Raw genomic sequence first — 18,343 nt, forward strand, 5'->3', positions numbered from 1 at the left:
TTTCAGATAAAAATGAGGCTAACTTGGTAGCAGTCTTCACCTTGACATTAAAAATATTTATTCAAACTTCTCACAAATCCTCTTGATACTATGTTTCTTAGCATCTGGTTAACAGAGTAAAATACCAGATAAAGACAGTAATTATATTTGGTTATAAAGGATGATGCTTCCATTCTTGCTGAAGGGGGACCTCTAGAGATCAGGGAATCCAAACACATTTTGGTGCAAACTGGAGGACTTTCTGCACCATACAGGCAGGTGAAACAGGGACAGTCACAAGTGTGGATCACTTCCATCTGGTTTCAGTCTATATTTTGCAGGTTTTAGAAGGAAAGTTCCTTCCTTTTGTACACAGTTGTTGTTTGGATCTATTTTCATTGCAGTACTCAAGGTCCTAGATGTTGTTTTGCTGTTATCTTGCAACAGCATAAGGCATTGAGTAATCAGAATATTCACCCAGAGTGTAAATGCTGGGAAGTCCTTGGTGTCAGGCTGGATTTTCCAGAAGCCTTCCAACGAACGAGATTGGTGGGCTTTGATTCTGCACCATGTGGGCAAGGCCTCAACACCACAGTATAGTTCCCCCTGCGTGATTAATCCCATTGGCTTTGAAGGGATTTACATTATTAAAGCTGTTATCTTGCTCAGTCAAGGCAACCCTGAAGATACTTGAGATAAACATCCTGGGACAGACAATTTATCCCTGCAACTTTAGGTATTCCATTAAGTAAGCTTCTGTGCTATTACAGTGCATGGAGCAATCTTTGTTAGTCTGAAACAATGTCTCTATACATTTAAATATATTTTTTAAAGTATTTGTAAAGTATTTTAAAATATTTTAAAGTATTTTTTTAAAGACACCTAAGAACATCATGAGTTTCCTAAAGTAGTCCTGTCTACCATGCTTCAGTACCTGTGGGTGACAAATACTTCTGTATTCCTAGAAAAACTCCTTTAAATTCCTATAAATGATCAAAATGCTACGACTGTGGTGCATTTCTGATCTGTTAGTAGCTGCCAGAGGTTAAATTTGTATTTATAAATGCCCACAGTTCTGCTTGACTTTTAAAGCCATTATGGTTCATTATGTGAAAAGCATCCTTTATGAAAGCATGTAATCAAAATCACTCTAAAAATGTCTTTGTTAAGAAATTACTTGCTGTAGAAGCTATTTTACAAAGCTGAAAATTTCAGGGTCTGCATTTGATACAAAAGAAAAAATGAAATTAGGCTTTACACTTAGAGAAATATTTCCAGTAAGCTTTGATTTACTTATTTTTGCACTAGTATCTTTAACTTTCAACTTTTTTGCTGCAAGAAATGTGAGAGCTTGAGTAGGTATGACAGACAATATTAAGTAATCGTTGCCATATGTATCACTTTATTTTTGGGAGTGATAGAGAAACTAATCCCGCTCATCTTTCTCACACGTTCAGATCCACAAATCTAATTACCTGAGTGAAATAATTGAGACTTGGATGTTTTTATACACTTGTACTCTTACTCATGCTTTTTTAGTTCTTTGTGTTGCTCAATAGTTTTTGTATAGGCACAGTGTTGATGCATAACGTCTACATGCTCAGTTTAAAGCTCTCCTTTTGGCATATTGCATGATTAATTAAAGGCTGGCACAGCTGCTTAATCAATTCCTGTGCCTTAGTTTCCTTCCCCTAGACATGGAGGTGTTATAATCCAATCCCGGAGTGCTTGTAAGAGGTGCTTGGAAAATAGTGATCTTGGTGGATAGGAGTATTTGGACTGAGTGTACATTTGAGTTCCAAATATAGTGAGACACTGAGGAATTGGTATCTTTTTGATGAGAGATGTGCAAGGTGGTTTTTCATAGGATTTAGCCCTGAATATCAAATTGTTGTAGTGTAATCTCCTTTGCTGCTTTTTCATGACCAACACCATTTTCAGATCCATTTTCACATGTAAGCTGATTTTGAGTGCTTAACACATTGCTTTCTACCACTGATTTTAAAATACATTGAGTGTTTTTTCTAATTATTTTCCTACATATGACTGATTTTCAAAGCCTCTGAAAAGATGGCAAAATCAAAGGGAATTCAAGTACCTGGAGTAATTTGAGGAAACTCAGACATATTATTGCTAGAGAAGAAAGTTACCTACAGGCTGGAAAGAATCTAGAGAAAAGCCAAGAGAATAGTTGAATATTAGAAAACTTGACCACAAGGGAAGGTTGAAATAATGGTATTTTCTCAACAGAGAATAGAGTACACTGAAGGCAGGAATTATATCGGTCTTTCAAATTATTTAAATAAATACTTTTTAAAGAAAGTGATTTTAAGGAGAATGGTGATCATCATTTCCATCTTTGCCACTGGATGTAGGACACCAGCACAGCTGATATTCAAAGGAAAGACTAGAGTTGTTTGCCACTGCCCTGTGCTGTTCCATGACACGGTGTGAAAGACTATTAGTGTCTTCTTCCCTCCAGTTGTACCAGCTGAAGTTAGCTATGTACCATACTCCCAGTTATTTTCATTAGTAGCTAGCCTATGCCTGTTTCCTGTGGAAGAAGTTCCTTCCATCTTACATGCGATGATGAATTTTTCTGTTGAGCTGTTCACTGATGCATGGGTTCAGGTTCAGTGCAAACAGTTTGCTTCTGAAGATTTTGAGAGGCCTCACAGCATAGGACTTGCTGATGAAGGTCACTCCAGCTTGTCTTTGCTGCTGCTGTTTCTCCAGCATGCCTTGGTGACTCTGCTAACAGGTCATATGGCCATAGCATCACACTGTTACTTTATTTTGTCTCAATTCTGGAAGTGTTATTTTCTAAATTTCCTTACACTTACAGAGTTTGTGATATTTTTTCTTACCTGTCTTAAACCTCTTTCTGTATTGAAAATGTCCTTTGTCCAGAACCCGATCTCTCTCTCCTTGTTAATTATGCTTTCACTATAGTGCAAACCTCTGACTTGGTGTTTGCCTAAGTAAGGACCACTGAAAGGCATCAGAATGTGATTCTGACTCCAGGTGAGCAGCGACCCCAGAAGAACATGGCATCTCTCACAGTAAAGCAATGCTTACCTGCCAGTTTTTTTCCAGCGTCAGCAGATAGGCTCCTTTTCTGGACACATTTTTGCCTGGAAACTGTGACTGTTGGAGAGCTTTTAAATATGTTGTTTTCACAGAAGCACATTGAGTAGAACAGAACTGCTGTTTGCTCGGCAAAGAAGGGACTTCTCTGAAAAGCGGGCCGTACCTGTGCTCTACATGCTGCTGATCTGAGCAATAGCACATCTGTTTCCACATTCAGCAGCTCTGAGCTATGTCCAGGAAGTGCTGACTGTGGAGTCTTATCCCCAGGCCCTATGGAAGAGGATGAAGCCCTATTTGCCTGCAGCATCTTGTGCAAAATTCTAGGTGTCACAGCTGGAGCACTGACACTACCACTGCTGAAGTCCTTGCTGACCTCAGCTTCAGTTCAGAGCTTTTTCTCATTTTATGTATCACCCTGAAGTCCTGTTTCGTTTGTGGTGTTCCCCCCACCTCAGGTGTCTGCATGAAATAACTTCTAATAAATTTCTTCAATAACTAAAGGGCCATGACCTGAGCATGAAGAAATGATGCATATAAACTCCTGAGAACAGGCAAGCTTATCCTTAGCAGCAATTAATGAGAAAAGTAGAAATATGTTATGTTAGCTGAGCAGCTTTAGAATACTTCAATGTTGTAAGGTACTGTTTGACCTTCAGTAATGCAAAAATGCTGAATAATTCTAAAAAGCAATGAGAAAGAAAACTGGTACCTTTCTTCAGAAATATCTGACTAGCACATAATGCTAGCCCTATTATGCTGGTTTAATTATCCCTTTGCAGAGCTGGCCTTGGGGAATTTGATTGTAATGAGATTATGCTTTCACAAATACTTCCAATAAGTCAGAAATTAATCTCTTTTGGATCAGTACATTTTTAAAAAAGGATAGACCTGGGTGGCTTCAAAGATTTCCTGAGTTTTTAAATTAGTTGAATGAAGTGTATATGCTCTGTCTAATTTTTCATACTGTTGGGAGATAATTTCCTCAATACTTCAAAACAAACTTATTTATCATTCCATCTAGAGAGGACTGAATTCACCTGGCAGTGTTATGTCAGTGTCACTGTCTTCCTCTGGATGAGAAGAGAGGAGACAGGTCTAGAGCACCTCAAAGGTAAATAGTAGCTCATCAGCAAGTGTTACCATGTCAGGCACATCACTGATATTTAAAGTGCAATGTATTCTTGATCTATGAAGAAACAGTAAATTCCTCCACAGATGAACATCAATCTGGAAAATGTTTTGCAAAGTACTAGACAAAGTTATCTTCGTGTTCTGCGTTGCTATGTGTGGCATGACATGAGTCTGTCTTAACAGGTGGTGAAATATTCTCTTGGCAAGCCGTCAAACCATGCTGGAAACTTTGGGCTTTGTTTCCCCAGGGCTCCACTATCAGTCCTGTAATGAAGATTGCCCTGAGGCTGCAGAGAGAAATCCTGTCCTTGCTGGACATGCAGGAGCCTCAGGGTGGGCAGCATCCACACCTCAGTGCATGCTGGACCAAATGTGGGCATTTCTTTCTAGCCTCAGCCAGCACCTTTCTCAAGGTGTAAAAGTATCTCTGGAAATGCCACAGCTCAGACTGGAGGAGGCAGTCAAGATTAGGCATCTGTATCGCTACTTTGAGCATATGAATTAATTTAGAAGCCAAACTGATAAGACACAAAACCACTAGTAGCCTGTAGATGTAATGGTGAAGTGGAAGGAAAGTAAATTCACCTGTTAACCCTTTGAGGCCATAGAATGGGAAATGCGTGAGCTCTGTTAATTACCCGTGTCAGGAATGGCTGAACTCTTGTCTCTGTCATCATCTCCGCAGGGTTACTGATGGAACTGTAATTTTGGGTCTAAGAATGTGGATTATAATCTCACAGGCAACCAGTAGAAAAACATATTACATCAAATCAAAATATCTTTTTTTAATCAGATTTTTTTATTATTTTATCTGGTTCTTCCTCCAGGTTGAAGAAATTACTTCCATTTGTAAATTACCTTTTGTCTGTCTTGTGATGAGAAGTAACCTGGAGATACCTATAATGCTATCCAATGAGATTTACCAACTTCGTATCATTTTGCTGTGGGGACATTATATTTTACCGCTAACACTCTTTATCTACTTTGTGCCAAAATCCATTTCTTTTCTTATAAATTGGTTCAGTCTGAGTTTAATCAAGACCAATAGGAAATACTGTTACTGGACCTTGGAACTGAGTGCAGAAAATCATGTACCGCAATGTGAATAGAAGGGGAAATAGGCTGAAAAGCATCACTACTTAAAGTGAAAGCCTGGTTTCCTTAAGTTCTTTGATCCACTGAAAACATATCACCAGAGCTAAATAAAGTAAACAAGCGTTCGTTATACATATCCTGTGGAACTAGACAGTAGGAGAATACATGTGCATTTTAAATTTAAGGTCTGTTATATTGAATGTGACCTTTATTTTGGCCTTGTGACTGAAAAGCTTTTTGCTTGATTATTTCTTACTTGACTCCCAACAGACAGGAAAAGCATTATGTGCTTCATGTGATAAATCCAGAGAGACAGTCTGTAAAGAACAAAGTTGTCTTTTTCCAGCTAGAATTTAAATGTTTAATTAAGAAAACAAAACTGTGGTATCCAACAGATAAATTATAGTTTTTTATTTGATATCTGTCATCTTGGCCCAGGAAAAACTTGATTAATTTAGAGATAACAGATTGCCTGTCAGGTAGCACTGCTGAGGACTTTGGTAGGATGAATTATATTAGGTTCCTTGTGCAAGGATGAGCTTTAGTGGCCCTTCTGTATATGAAACAGATTTGTTTATTGCATCGCGGCTGCTTCCAGCTTGAAAGATTTTTGTGCTAAATGTCTCTGTAGTTGATTTTAATGTTCTATTTACAAGATCTCAGAGATTAGTTCTGAAAAAGTTCTATATAGGCAATCTACTCCATTGTTTTATAATTATTCAAATCTGATTTAAATAATTATAAGTTTTGTGAATGATAATTATGTCACAGTCCATTGCAACTTTTTATGCATTAAAACATGGGGAAAAAAGTTTTTCAAATGGCTGCTTTAGCCTTTTTTTTCCCCCTGCTTTCTAAGGACTAGGAGTAATAAGTAAATAGACAGCAAAAGTGCTAGCTGGTCACCCAGCGAACGTAAACATCAGAAGATAAATTATTATTAATCCTAGCTTTTTTGTAGCTGTATCAAACAAATCAAGATGATGATCCCTCTTCTTTGGTGCTGTACATGGGTAAAGGATGAGGTGGTCTCTCCTTTGAAAAGCTGGCAGCCCAAATAGGGCCGAAACATCAGGTAAATGAAGTTGTCACATGAACAGAGTGAAACTTTATCAGGGCAGTAAATAACATATTTCTTCCATGGTTGTTGTTTTTTGGACAGAGCAGTATTAAGGAAAGTGTCTGCTCAAAAGTAGGTGTAGAGGACAAATCAAAGGGAGTAGGAAAGTGGAGGAACTGGTAAGAAAGAGGAAAATAAAGTGATGAGGAGAGTGTAAGTGGATTCATAACCAGTTTCTACAAGTTTGAGATGCTCTGGTTACTGCTATAGAAACATATCCAGGTACTTTTCAGCCAGATGAGTAAGCCGAGTATAGTCAGAAGCAGCAGCAACTGATGGGTTTTTGATTAATTCAGCAGAGTGGCTTTTTTATTTATTTGGGATACAGTAAAGGACACAGAAATTCAGCCAAGGATATTATTGCTATTTTTGCAGGCGGTTAAATTTAGCTCTTGTTCCACCAAAAGAAGTGATCAATCTTTTCAAGAAGCGTGAGAGCAACAATAGCCTGAGAAGGGCAAACAGATTGTCTTTCCAGTTCTTTAAGATGCCTTTTCGTTCACTCTTCCTCTTCTGTATAGCTCTGATGCAGATAATCTGCCCACAGCAGATTTCTGTACTATTGTCACTGAAATCGGGAATAAACCTCGTAAGACCAATGTAGTGTTAAAAGGCAGGCATTCTTTATTCATGGTGCCGGATGCATGGGGGATCGCTCCTCCTAACGTGCATAATGTCAGACCTTATTGTGCCGGTTAAGTACATGCTCTAAGTACATATTCATTAGTTTTCCAATAAAAGATATAGATATTCATGATATGCAAATGTCATTTGCCCATGCCTGTTGGTGTCTTTGGGTGGTCGTCAGGGGTCTCTGGATGAAGGATATACTCTTCCTCACTGTGTCCGCTAGTTAACACTTGTTTTCGCGCAAACTCAGATCTGAGATTGTGTGTGTACTATCCTTGAGGGATGGTCTGTTCTGGTTTAGTGTTTGCTCTGCTGTTCTTTATCTTTATAGTTCTGTACATCTGCTTTTCTTAAGGTCAAATGTCATCGTAACTTGTTTAGGCGCTTCTTACCTTGAGGCCTTTCTGACTCCCCCAAAGCAACAAGTTTTAGTCATTGTGCAGGCTGTTCCTGTTAAGGCTACCTCATTATCCTGGCTAAGTTTTGGCTCCGGGCCACAGCATTTGTTGAGCTACACTAGATTGCATTAGTAATGCCCACCATTTATTCCCTGAATCACTGCTACCTAAAAAATGAGGCTTTAATCCTTAAAACAGAAGTTTGGACCCTAAAAGAAAGGGTTTGGGATCTAAAAATTAGGCTTTGAGCCTTAAAAGAGAGGTTCTGACAGAAACACATTGTCTATTGTTTCATTTGCGTTAATGATTAACTAATGACTAAAATACAGATCAAAGAATACACTGATTGTCCCGACTTAATGTTCAGTTGGATAGTATAGCAGCATCCATGGTTGGTTAACTTCATCACCCTGGTTACACTATGAATCTCCTTTTCACAGGAGGATAGCCCAGAGGTTAAGATGCTAGTCTAGAATAATCAGTTTTGGTACCCTGCTTGTGATTAACTTACTCTTAACTTGGTGTAGAAGTTACTTGCCTTTCCTGTACCATGTTTCCCCAATGGTAAAGTGAGCAAGGAAGGAACTATTACTGCATTGAGAGATTTTGTGGGGAAAAAGAGTACTCAAAAGTTTGAGGATTGTAGATGTTGCTGTGATATTAATAGCTCAATTCATCTGCCCACACATAGGCTGCTTGAGTTGTATCCTGCCTCGCCTCAAGCTGCTATACCAGGAGACACTTCCACAGGTCCTGTGTTATGTTTGCCACCTGCACAGAGATGTTTGAGACATCCTGTGCCATCTGAGATGCCTATGGGAAGGCAAATGAATAAACCCCACATTTTCTCAAAGTTGATTCTTTGCTTTTAGCTTGGTCCCTATTCTCTCTAAATGGTTTTTCTTCCTCTTAATTATTTCTTTGATTTCACACTTTTCTTTTCCCTCTACATCTAAGCTTGGTCTATGTTGTTTCTTGTTTCTTTCCATTTTGTTTTCCTACATGATGATTAGCTACATCCCATGAAAATCACCTGCCATGCACCATTCCAACCTCTCTACCTGGATGCTGTCCTCTATTATACAGGCTAGTTATGCAGAGCAGACTGGGGAAAGCTCATCTAACAGCTTGCCTCTGTGTATTTTAGTACATGGTGGTTCTTGGAAGCTGTGCCAGGCTTGCACATCCATTGGGGATAAGCACCTTTCAGATTACATACAGAGAGTGTCTGATGAGCCACCATACCATGTGGGAGACCCCCGTAGCATTAGACCTGTGAAGGTCCCCGGAGACAAGCAGAAGTCCCTAGCAGTACATTGTCATAGCTGTTAGTATCCCTTCACTTCTCACCAGCAAAGCAAGGCCTTGCAAACTCCAAAGCTCATCCTTCAATCTCCTTAAATTCCTACTGCCCAGCTAAGCTTTACTGCTGGACCTCTTAGGATCTCACTTACGCAGAACAATAGCCAGGTACTATTATGTTAAATTTTGCAAGGGTGCCTACTTCCAGTAGACCAAATTTGCTGGAAGTTACAAGGAAAAGGTGAGGAATGGGCTGTGCATTGTAGTGCCCTGCGATATGCAAGTCAGTGGTCTCTGTAAAGTACTTCCTGCTTTTAACCAAATGACCAAGGACTAATGTAGAAGTCTGTAGCTTTATTCTGAGAGGAACCAGTCTTGTTTATTTTGTGCGTCTCTCGAGCATTTTTACATCATCTGGGCAATAATGTACAATTACATCCTGTAATTTGCAGAAAGGTTATAATAATCATCTCTCACAGCATAATGGTCACATTTGTCATTTAGACTGTGTAGAAAGACCATATTTCCCTCTTCCAATTTTGATTAAGAGACCATATCATAGTATTGTATGGTTGTCTGGATATTATTCAGTACTCTTCTCATTTGTTAGCAAACTTTCCAGGCATTGTGGTATTTTACAATACCCAAAGCACCAGCAAGCAAAAGCTGACAAAAAAAAAATTAACAAAAGAAAAGCAGCCATGAGAAAAAGCGAACCTTCATGCTTCTTGCAACAGTGAATACCTTACCAGGGCTGCACAAGCAGCAGGACAATCCATAAATAAGAAAAATCCATCAAGGCTATAAAATATAAAGAGACCACATCAGGAATTCATTGAAATGCAGTTTGTTAGGGGTTGGGAGAGGGTTCTGCAGGACTGTCACTGCACGCTTCTCATGTACCTTCCCTAGGCGGTGTCTTTGGGAGGGGGTGAAGATAGGTTGGTAGATCATACGCACAATTAGTCTGACTTGTAGAGTCATTTTTATGCTCTTCCATACTGGAGAGTGCCTGGTACCTATCAGCTACCCTCTTCCATTGTTTGGGCCATATTTCATGCATTAATGCAGTTCAGGATATGACTTGCACCCTGCTCTAGGCATACCTGCTCAAGCAGGGGCATTGGACAAGATGATCTCCAGAGGTCCTTTCCAACCCTTACTATTCTGTGATCCTGTCACTTCTCATTTGCTTTGTAACTCTGTACAGCAGAAATTGTCTGTCATACATCAGGATAGCAGTTGTGGAATCTCAGTCCTCTGCTAAATGGTACATTCCCAAATTGCAGTTTACCATGACAGCCTTTCTCCTAGTATGTGATTCAGTGTGTGAAACTTCAGCAATGAAATTTGGCTGTAAATGGTGGGCAAATAAGGATTATTTTGCCCAGTTGAAAAGGAAACCTAAATGGGAGGCTGGGGAACAAATACCAGTGTACACTAATAGAGATATAAGATATATTACTTGACAATGAACGTTGGCTGTAAATTACTGAATGCTCAGGCTTTCTCTATATCATTAATTCTGCAAGTGTGTACAGAAAAAAAGGGGTGGTAACTACAGATCACCGAACATTAATCTGGAAATGTGACAAGTTTAGTAATTTCTTAAGATCAGTAACAGAAACAATCCGGACTGCAGATTCTGCTGAAGATGAGGAAGAAGAGGGAGTGGTCAGAGGAGGGCGAGAACATAGATGTTTTTTGCAAGTCTTCTGTTTCTTTCTGTGTCTGACTGAGCTCTTGTAAATTTATTGGCCGTCTCCACAGCAATTATTTCGTTTTAAAAAGAGTTGTGTGTTCTGGGTTGGTGGGTCATTGTTTGCTCCTTAATGTTTTAAAGTGTGTTTTCTTAAATTGTCATTTCTGTGTTTTATGCACCAGTGGATCTTCTTGAGACTTCAGAAACAGGCCACAGCATCACCCTTCTTGACTCAGCTCCCATCTCAGGCTGGTGGCCAGATGCAGTCCTCAGGATGCCTGGAGCGGTTCTGCGATAAACCAGCACCACACATAGCAATTGCTTATCAGTGAAGACCTTTATTGCAGTGTCTTTCTGCATTTTCTATAGCCTTCTTAGTAAAATGCTTAGTGTGCTCTTTTAAACATGTTTCCGGTCTTTTGAGAGTCTGTTAATGACAAAGGGATTTTTTTCCCCACAACCCTCCAGCAGATATTAATGAGAACAGAGGTTTGGGCAAACATTTGTCACTGTCAGCTGTGTTTCTGAGGAACGCAATGGTGGTAGTAGTGGCAGCAGCAGTACAAAGGCAGGCCTAAGTTCTTGGAAAGTGTATAGGCTGTATAGTGTGGAAAATCAACCTCTTGGAAAAGTGAAGCGATTGAGCTTGTTGCATTGGAGCTATGTTGGAATCAAAATATTCGTAGCAGAATTGAAACAGCAGTACACTGTGCTATTTCAGACATGCATATCTTAACTCTGTGATAAAATGGTAATTAATACTTACTGGGTATGTTCTAGTTGCTGTTCTACTTACTTTACGAAATCCTAACAACGTTGAATATGGTATGGTTTCTGGCTAAGCCAAAAAACTGAGCTTGTTTGGAAAGCCGAGGCTTTCACCCTAAAAAGAAAGTGTTAAATACTGGAGGTTTTCTCACTTTTTTCTCACTCATTTCTCACTAGACAGAAATTTAACAAGTTTTAAAAGAATCTTTTATTTATTATTTTTTAATTAGGAAATCCGACCTATTTTTTATTAAAAACATTGCACATATTTTAATCCTGCCATGTAACAATACTGAAAAATACCTCTCTTCCCATCTTCTTGTTCTGCCCATACTTTGAGATTTCAGCGCCGGAGTGAAGTGGAGGCAGGATAAGACTGTAGACTTTGAAATCACTATAAAAAAAAGAAATTGTTTTGCTTTTAAATGCCACCCAAGTAGATCTTGAGTAGATAGGTATGAATGTTACCTCCCTGGAGAGGAGTCTTTTTATTAGATGGACTAAACATGTAGGTCTGTCAGCTTTACAATTGCATATCTATAATCCAATTCACTGTCTCCTCTTGCCCCTCTTTGCAGGGGAATGACTGAGTAACATGCTTGTAATGATTTACCCTCTGGTTTCGCTTCAGCTACCCATGTGCTAATGGTGAGGGGGTGGGAATCTCATGTGGCTTCAGCAAGTCTTGAATTTTTGTTCTATTTCTTGTGTTTAGCACCCTGCTCTAACGCTTGAGTGAGAGTCACTAGATACGTTTTGGAGTTAGTTCTGTTGCATATTTCATACTTTGATATGTTGCCTTCCAAGCCAGCTTTTATTTCTGGAACAAACAGGGTTTCTTAAACTTTGTTCCTACACTTCTCAGATACCAGCTGGGCATCACGAATCATGCTTAGCTTTTCTAATGTGACACTTTTTTTATGGTTTTGTGGCATTGGATGCTTTGTATAGCATTCCATCACATGAAAAATTTAGTGGTTTTAAGCTTGGAGGTGCTAGGTTGGGGGGGATTAGGGGGAAAGGGTTGGATTTTGTGGGAGTGGGGCTTTTTTTGTCTGTCTGGAATTACTGTCAGGCTGTGGTAAGCTTGGGGTCATTATATGTTTTCTGTATGAGTTATCATATACTATTTTGTAGTTGGGTAAGTTGAAATATAATCACGATTATTTCAAACTTATTGTGTTTCTTTTGTTCACCTCAGATAAGTGTTCTTGTCATGCCACATAAGCTTCTTTCAAAGCTTCTGTTTTACATTGAGCAAATACTTCTTTGAGTTTTGTGAGCATTTGCCAGAATCCATATAATGTTTTGCACATATATAACTCTAAAATGATTTCTTCTGAATGGTCTGCTTTCATTTTAACCAATTTCTGCCCAGAAGTACCATATTGAAACTCCTTTGTAAATCTGCACATATTAATCATGCAGCCCTGTCCTGTCCTGGTTTTAGTTGGGATAGAGTTAACTTTCTTCCTAGTAGCTGGAATAGTGCTGTGTTTTGGATTTAGCATGAGAATAATGTGATAGCACACTGATGTTTTCGTTGTTAAGCAGTGCTTACACTAAGACAAGGACTTTTCAGCTTCCCATACTCTGCCAGGTGCAGAAGCTGGGAGGGGGCATAGCAAGGACAGCTGACCCAAACTGGCCAAAAGGATTTTCAATACCATATGACATCACGCTCAGTATATAAGCAGGGGGAGTTTGCTGGAGGGCAGGGATTGCTGCTCAGGGACAGGTTGGGCATTGGTCAGCAGATGGTGAGCGGTTGCAAAACTTGGTTTTCCTGATTTTTATTTCTCTCTTCATTACAGTCTTTCATTATTATTAAATTATTAAACTGTTCTCATCTCAACCCATGACTTTTCTTTCTTTTATTCTTCTAATTCTCTCCCTCATCCCACTGCAGGGGGTGAGCGAGTGAGCAGCTGTGTGGGGTTTGGTTGTCAACTGGGATTAAACCACGACAAGCCCTACTATTTCTTTTACAGGATGAAGAAGCGTACTGTATTAGAAAAAAAAGTGCTGCGGAACAGCATTGTAGGTGCATGAGTTTGCATCTGCTGAGATCTAGAGCACTTTGCTATTCTCAAAATATTTTGGGCAGTGAGTTTATGACAAAGGTTTTGGACTCTCACAAGTGTTCGTCTTGCGTTTTGTAGTGGAATTACTCTGTAATGTCCTTAAATAGTGCTACTTATGGCAAGTTAGATTAGCATAGCTTTCTCAGTGTTTTAATAGTCCTAGGAATTTCTCATAAAGTCTTCTCCTGGTTAGCCCTGTCTGATCTGTCATGTCCTCCTGCCCTAAGTGACTTTGAACATGTTGGTTGCTCTTTAAGAATACTAATGCATAACTGAGGATGACGCATGTTGGGATGTCTGATTAGGTTACTGTCAGCTTCTGTCCACCCTGCTGCTGCTGAGCAGGGAGCTGAGCTGCTCTTGAGGCAGCTCCTGGGTGGCCACAGTTTACATCAGAGAATCAGTTTCTTCAGTTTCTTTTCCCCCCCTTTTTTTTCTTTCTTCCTTGAATTGTTATGGTCTTAGAAACTTTTTTAGAGGAGGATGGGTAGGCTGGTCAGGGTGGTAGTCTCATCAGGTATTATAATGCTCTCTTCCTTGCCACAAGACATGAGTTTTCAATATAATCAAAATTACACAAGCTCATCTGTAATTTTTTCTATTATATTCCTTTCCTTTCTTTGGTATGTTGCAGACATTTAGCAACATTCAGTTCACAGTCATTGTACAACTGATCATTTTAGTTCAAGATCAGCAAATTATTGACTTTTTCTTCCTAACACTTCAGATCCTTATAGAACTTAAATGTATTATTTGGTAAGTGAAGGTACTCAAATGACTTTAAAGGGGAACTGTTCAGTCTTATGTCTTCCAAAAGGGTTACTGAGGATACAACATCCCCAAATGGAAATATTCTTGCATTTTGTGTCTAGACATGTACTCTTGATGATATTTATGAATAATATCAGACATGCCTGATGTTCTTATCAAATTTTATGTGTTTCTCTAGAATCTGCCATTTATTTATCTCAGTACTACATTGCCAGGCAATTTATCTATACATATATTCACTCAACAACATGTAGGTTATTTACTGCATTCTCAATGCTGATTGGACTTAATTATTTAGTTCATATAGTCTTAGTGACATGCTGGGTCAACTCTGATATTCATTTTAGATCCTGAACGTAATTCACTGCATTAAGCAAATTGTACGCTATCACACTTGGAGACTACAGTTAAATCAAGAAAAAAATAAAGCAGCTGTTTCAAATTCTTGTCTTTTTTTTGTTGTTGTTGTTGTCTTTCTATGGCATTTTAAAAGGATACTTCCCGGTAGATGATTCAGTTTCATTGTATAAAATGGGATAGCTTTTTGCCTATTTCTTTTTTGGATGGTTGATCATCTTCACAAACTATTTTATACAGTCTTAGAAGACTACAGAGTCCTTGAGATTTAGTTCATGACTGTTTCTTTAATTTTTAAAAAATTATTTCATATTTAAATAGTACAGGCTGTTCATACACATTGATAGATGTTCCTAAAGCTAACCCCAACCCCAAATATTATTTCTTTCTGAGGGCATGCTAAGAAGGAAAAAAAAATGCTAGCCACCTGCCTTATCTGAATCCAGGCCTCATTATAGCCCTATGGGCCATTGAATGTTCAGCAATAGCTTTGGTTCCTCTATTCATTCTTTTTCTAATGCCTGAATTCAAATCCATGACATGGGTTACCTACTACATGGACCTGAAATAAAATATTAGCCACTTATCTGTCCAAATCTCCTGTCTTTGGGACATTGTAGAGCACTCCAAGGCTGTTGTAAAACACTGTCCATTTACCCTTCTCCTGTCCTCAGGGGCCACCAATAAACTGAGCTATTCCTGTTACTAAATCTAATCCTTATCTATAAGGGTGGTTGAACTGAGGCTTAAAGGGGAGCGTAGGCACTGGCTGCTCCTGAGCACAGCCTTTATTTTAATTGTAATGGCCATCAGATGCATTCCAGTAACCTAGGCATTTTAAGACTATTTTCTCTTGACCAATATTTAAACCTAATGCTAGTAGGCTGTCTACTTTCCTTTTCCTAACCCTAGTCCTAAACCAGACCCTGATTCTAATCTTGACCTAGGTACTCTATATAACAAGATGAACAATGTGTCTAAATTTCTTTCAGCCTGTCCACAAGAGAGTTTGGAGTTAGAGGAACCCATGTGTAGCGTAGACAAGCCTTCTTCATCTGGCCTAAAGCCTATCCCAAAGACACCCTGTAGGTAGGAACCAAACTGAGCAAAAACAAACTACAAACTATAGACTTCTGTTGACAAGAGACTTCCACTTTGAGAGAAAAGTGCACAAATAAGTGCTGAAAGGTAGATCAGTTTCTAAGACTTACCCTGTCTAGTTACCTCTCTATTTAGACTACCAGCTGTAAAATTATGCTTATGAATTAGGAAAAGGTTAGTTGTAAAAGGCCATGCTACATGTTGAGTGGTCCATGGGGCTGTATGGATGGGATCAAAAGGGGCCTGTGAGGAACAGTATATTCTCGCCACAGTCTGCTCGGCTGTCTTTATACAGGATTGTGGGGTTAGGATTAGGATTAAATTTAGAAAAAGAGTGAGTGAACCCGTTATCTGTGTGTTTTGCATGGGCTGCAGGACTTCTGTGAGGGTGAGTATTATTAGCTGATGCCAAGTCTCTGGCTTGGTACTTACAGTTCCAAGTGAATATTTACATTATGGTTTGGGTTAGGATTAGGAAAATTGGGAAGCTATGATATTAATAGTTATTTAATGTAACTGTGGGTTAAGATCAGGGTTGGTGGTTGTCGAGGCCAAGTTCTAACACTGTATTTTAATCTCAGTTCAGTGAATACCTGTTCAGAAGTTGAAAGTTGGAGATAGAATTAAAAAACAAACCATAGGAGGTAAGTGCTGAGAGAGGTAGGTTGTTCCCCTCTGAGCCTTGTGCTATTGGACCTGAGTGCACATCTGGAGACATGGGTATGTGCCATTAATATTTTGGGAAAGAGAAAAAGTTTATCATGACAACCTTTCTTGCTGTGGCTTGTTACCTATGTTACAAATCGCTCAGACTTCAATTCACTATTGGAGTTATTGTCTGCTACTTGTTCCTGTGAACAGAGCTTTAATGTTTTGCTGTGGTCAGGAGGCTTACCTGGTAGCCACCTCTTTGAAAAGGAAACATTGGATTTTCAGAGCGCTGCATGGTGTTGATCAAAGCTGTGCCACAGCTGGGGGCAGGCTGTTTGGCTCATTGGTGACAAGGAGCAATGTGAAGGCGTGTGATGAGATGAAACATTAAATTAAATGATTCCTCTGTAAAGCCATCTGTAATACTTTTTAATATTTTATGAAGAGATTGGTGGTAAGAGCATATGAGGTCTTTGGGACTAGTCAGCAGCAGGCTTAAAAGCAACCCAAAATGCTGAAATGAGCCAGGGGAATGAAAAGCTAAAATACAGCTATATGCAGCAAAAGACTAGTCTTTGTCTTTTTTTTTTCTTCTCTGATGTAATTCTTTCTGTCTTTCTGCTGTAAATATGTCAAAACTTCCTTGAAGTTCCACATGCCAGGCCCACAGGTAGCATTGCATCCCCTTCGTGGTCATCTTGACCCCTGGTTTCCACTGTGGCTGTGCTCGCCCCACCTTTGTGTAGCCTGGTTTTATGGTGTGGAGCTGGCTGGGGTTGGGAGAGGCAGGCAGTTGGAGAGAGAATATGCCAGGACTGTTTTGAGAGGAATAGGAGGGGATGTTTATATGTTTATTCATAGTATCAGCTAATTGCTACTGTTTCAGTTTGGGAGGGGAGTTAAATTTGTTTTGTGTTTTCCCGTGAAAATGGAAACCTTGGATGCTTTGTCTTGGGAGAGCAATCCTAACGTGACTGTGTGAGATGGTTCATCCCACATACAGTGCACTGGGTGTTGCTTGACAAGAAGGCTGAAGCCTATTTGCAGCTACACATAAGTCTTCAACGTTAAAATTAATGGATAGAGCTGGGTTTAATAATAGAATGCATTTATTGTAGTTAAATACAGTGTAAAGTGTAGTTGTGTCAAATTACTTTTGAGATTGCTGTCACATGAATAGCCCTTATTGCTGACATGTTGCAGCATATTTATTATCTAGTGGATGACAATCCACTGCTGAATTAGTGAGGGGAGCAAATACAAACACCAATAGATGTTTTAAATAAGCATCAGTCATAACCATTTCTCATGCAGCCTCACAGTTCTTTATTCTCACTGTATGACTTGATCTTGAAAATCATGCAGATAAGGAAAATGTTAATACCATTTGATATAATGAGCCATAAAGAGATAAAAACCTAATGAAATTTGATTTTTTTTTTCTTTCTTTGTCTGTCTGAATGGGAGGACAACTTGCAGTGCTAGCAAATTTCTCTCATTCTTCCTTGCTTTGAAACCCTGGCATTCCTTCCTGAAAGAAAAGTTGCTTCATTAAAGAAACCACATACCCCCCAAGGATGCCATACTTTGAAGTGCATTTCCACACACACATACACAAACCCCATACTTCTGCTTTTATCCTTTTTTATTTTGACAAAATGGTTTCCTGTGTGTACTTTGGAAACAGTAGTGCACTCAATACCCACAAAAATAAAATGTTATTTAAGCCTAACTGCAAGAACAGAAGTGTTTAAAAGTAGCAGCATTTTTGTTTTGTGACATAAATATTAAGTTATTCCTTTTTCTTTTTCTTTTTCTTTTCAATGCAGGTACTTCAAAAACTAGGAAAAGCAGATGAAACGAAAGATGAACAGTTTGAAGAATACGTTCAAAATTTCAAACGCCAAGAGGTCAGTTACTTTTCCAGTTTCTTTAGTTGTGTCTTGAGAAGAACGGAGTGTGTTTGAACTCCAATTTTGAAGATGATGTTACAGGGTAACAGGTAAAAAGAATTTTTTCGCGGGCTATAAGATTTTGTTCTGCTATTTTCAAATGGAAAGAACAGTTGAATTGGTGCATGCGGAGGGCTAAGAAATGCAGTCATAATAAAAGGACATATTGTAATTGTATATAACGCCATCATGCTTGAACCGCTTGGGATCAA

The 18,343-nt window shown here is 39.0% G+C and overlaps 1 protein-coding gene across 4 annotated transcripts in view; it reads left to right on the top strand.

The window, feature by feature from the left end:
• AMPH (amphiphysin) overlaps positions 1–18,343 on the top strand; it is a 124,756-nt gene that overhangs the window by 41,385 nt on the left and 65,028 nt on the right. For all 4 annotated transcript variants that reach the window (XM_064443873.1, XM_064443874.1, XM_064443876.1 and 1 more), the window contains exon 2: positions 18,009–18,089. In XM_064443873.1, the coding sequence (XP_064299943.1) occupies positions 18,009–18,089 (81 nt within the window). The remainder of the gene's footprint in view (positions 1–18,008; positions 18,090–18,343) is intronic.

Source organism: Phalacrocorax carbo, chromosome 2, assembly GCF_963921805.1.
Source record: "Phalacrocorax carbo chromosome 2, bPhaCar2.1, whole genome shotgun sequence".
In the NCBI taxonomy this organism is placed as follows: Eukaryota; Metazoa; Chordata; class Aves; order Suliformes; family Phalacrocoracidae; genus Phalacrocorax; species Phalacrocorax carbo.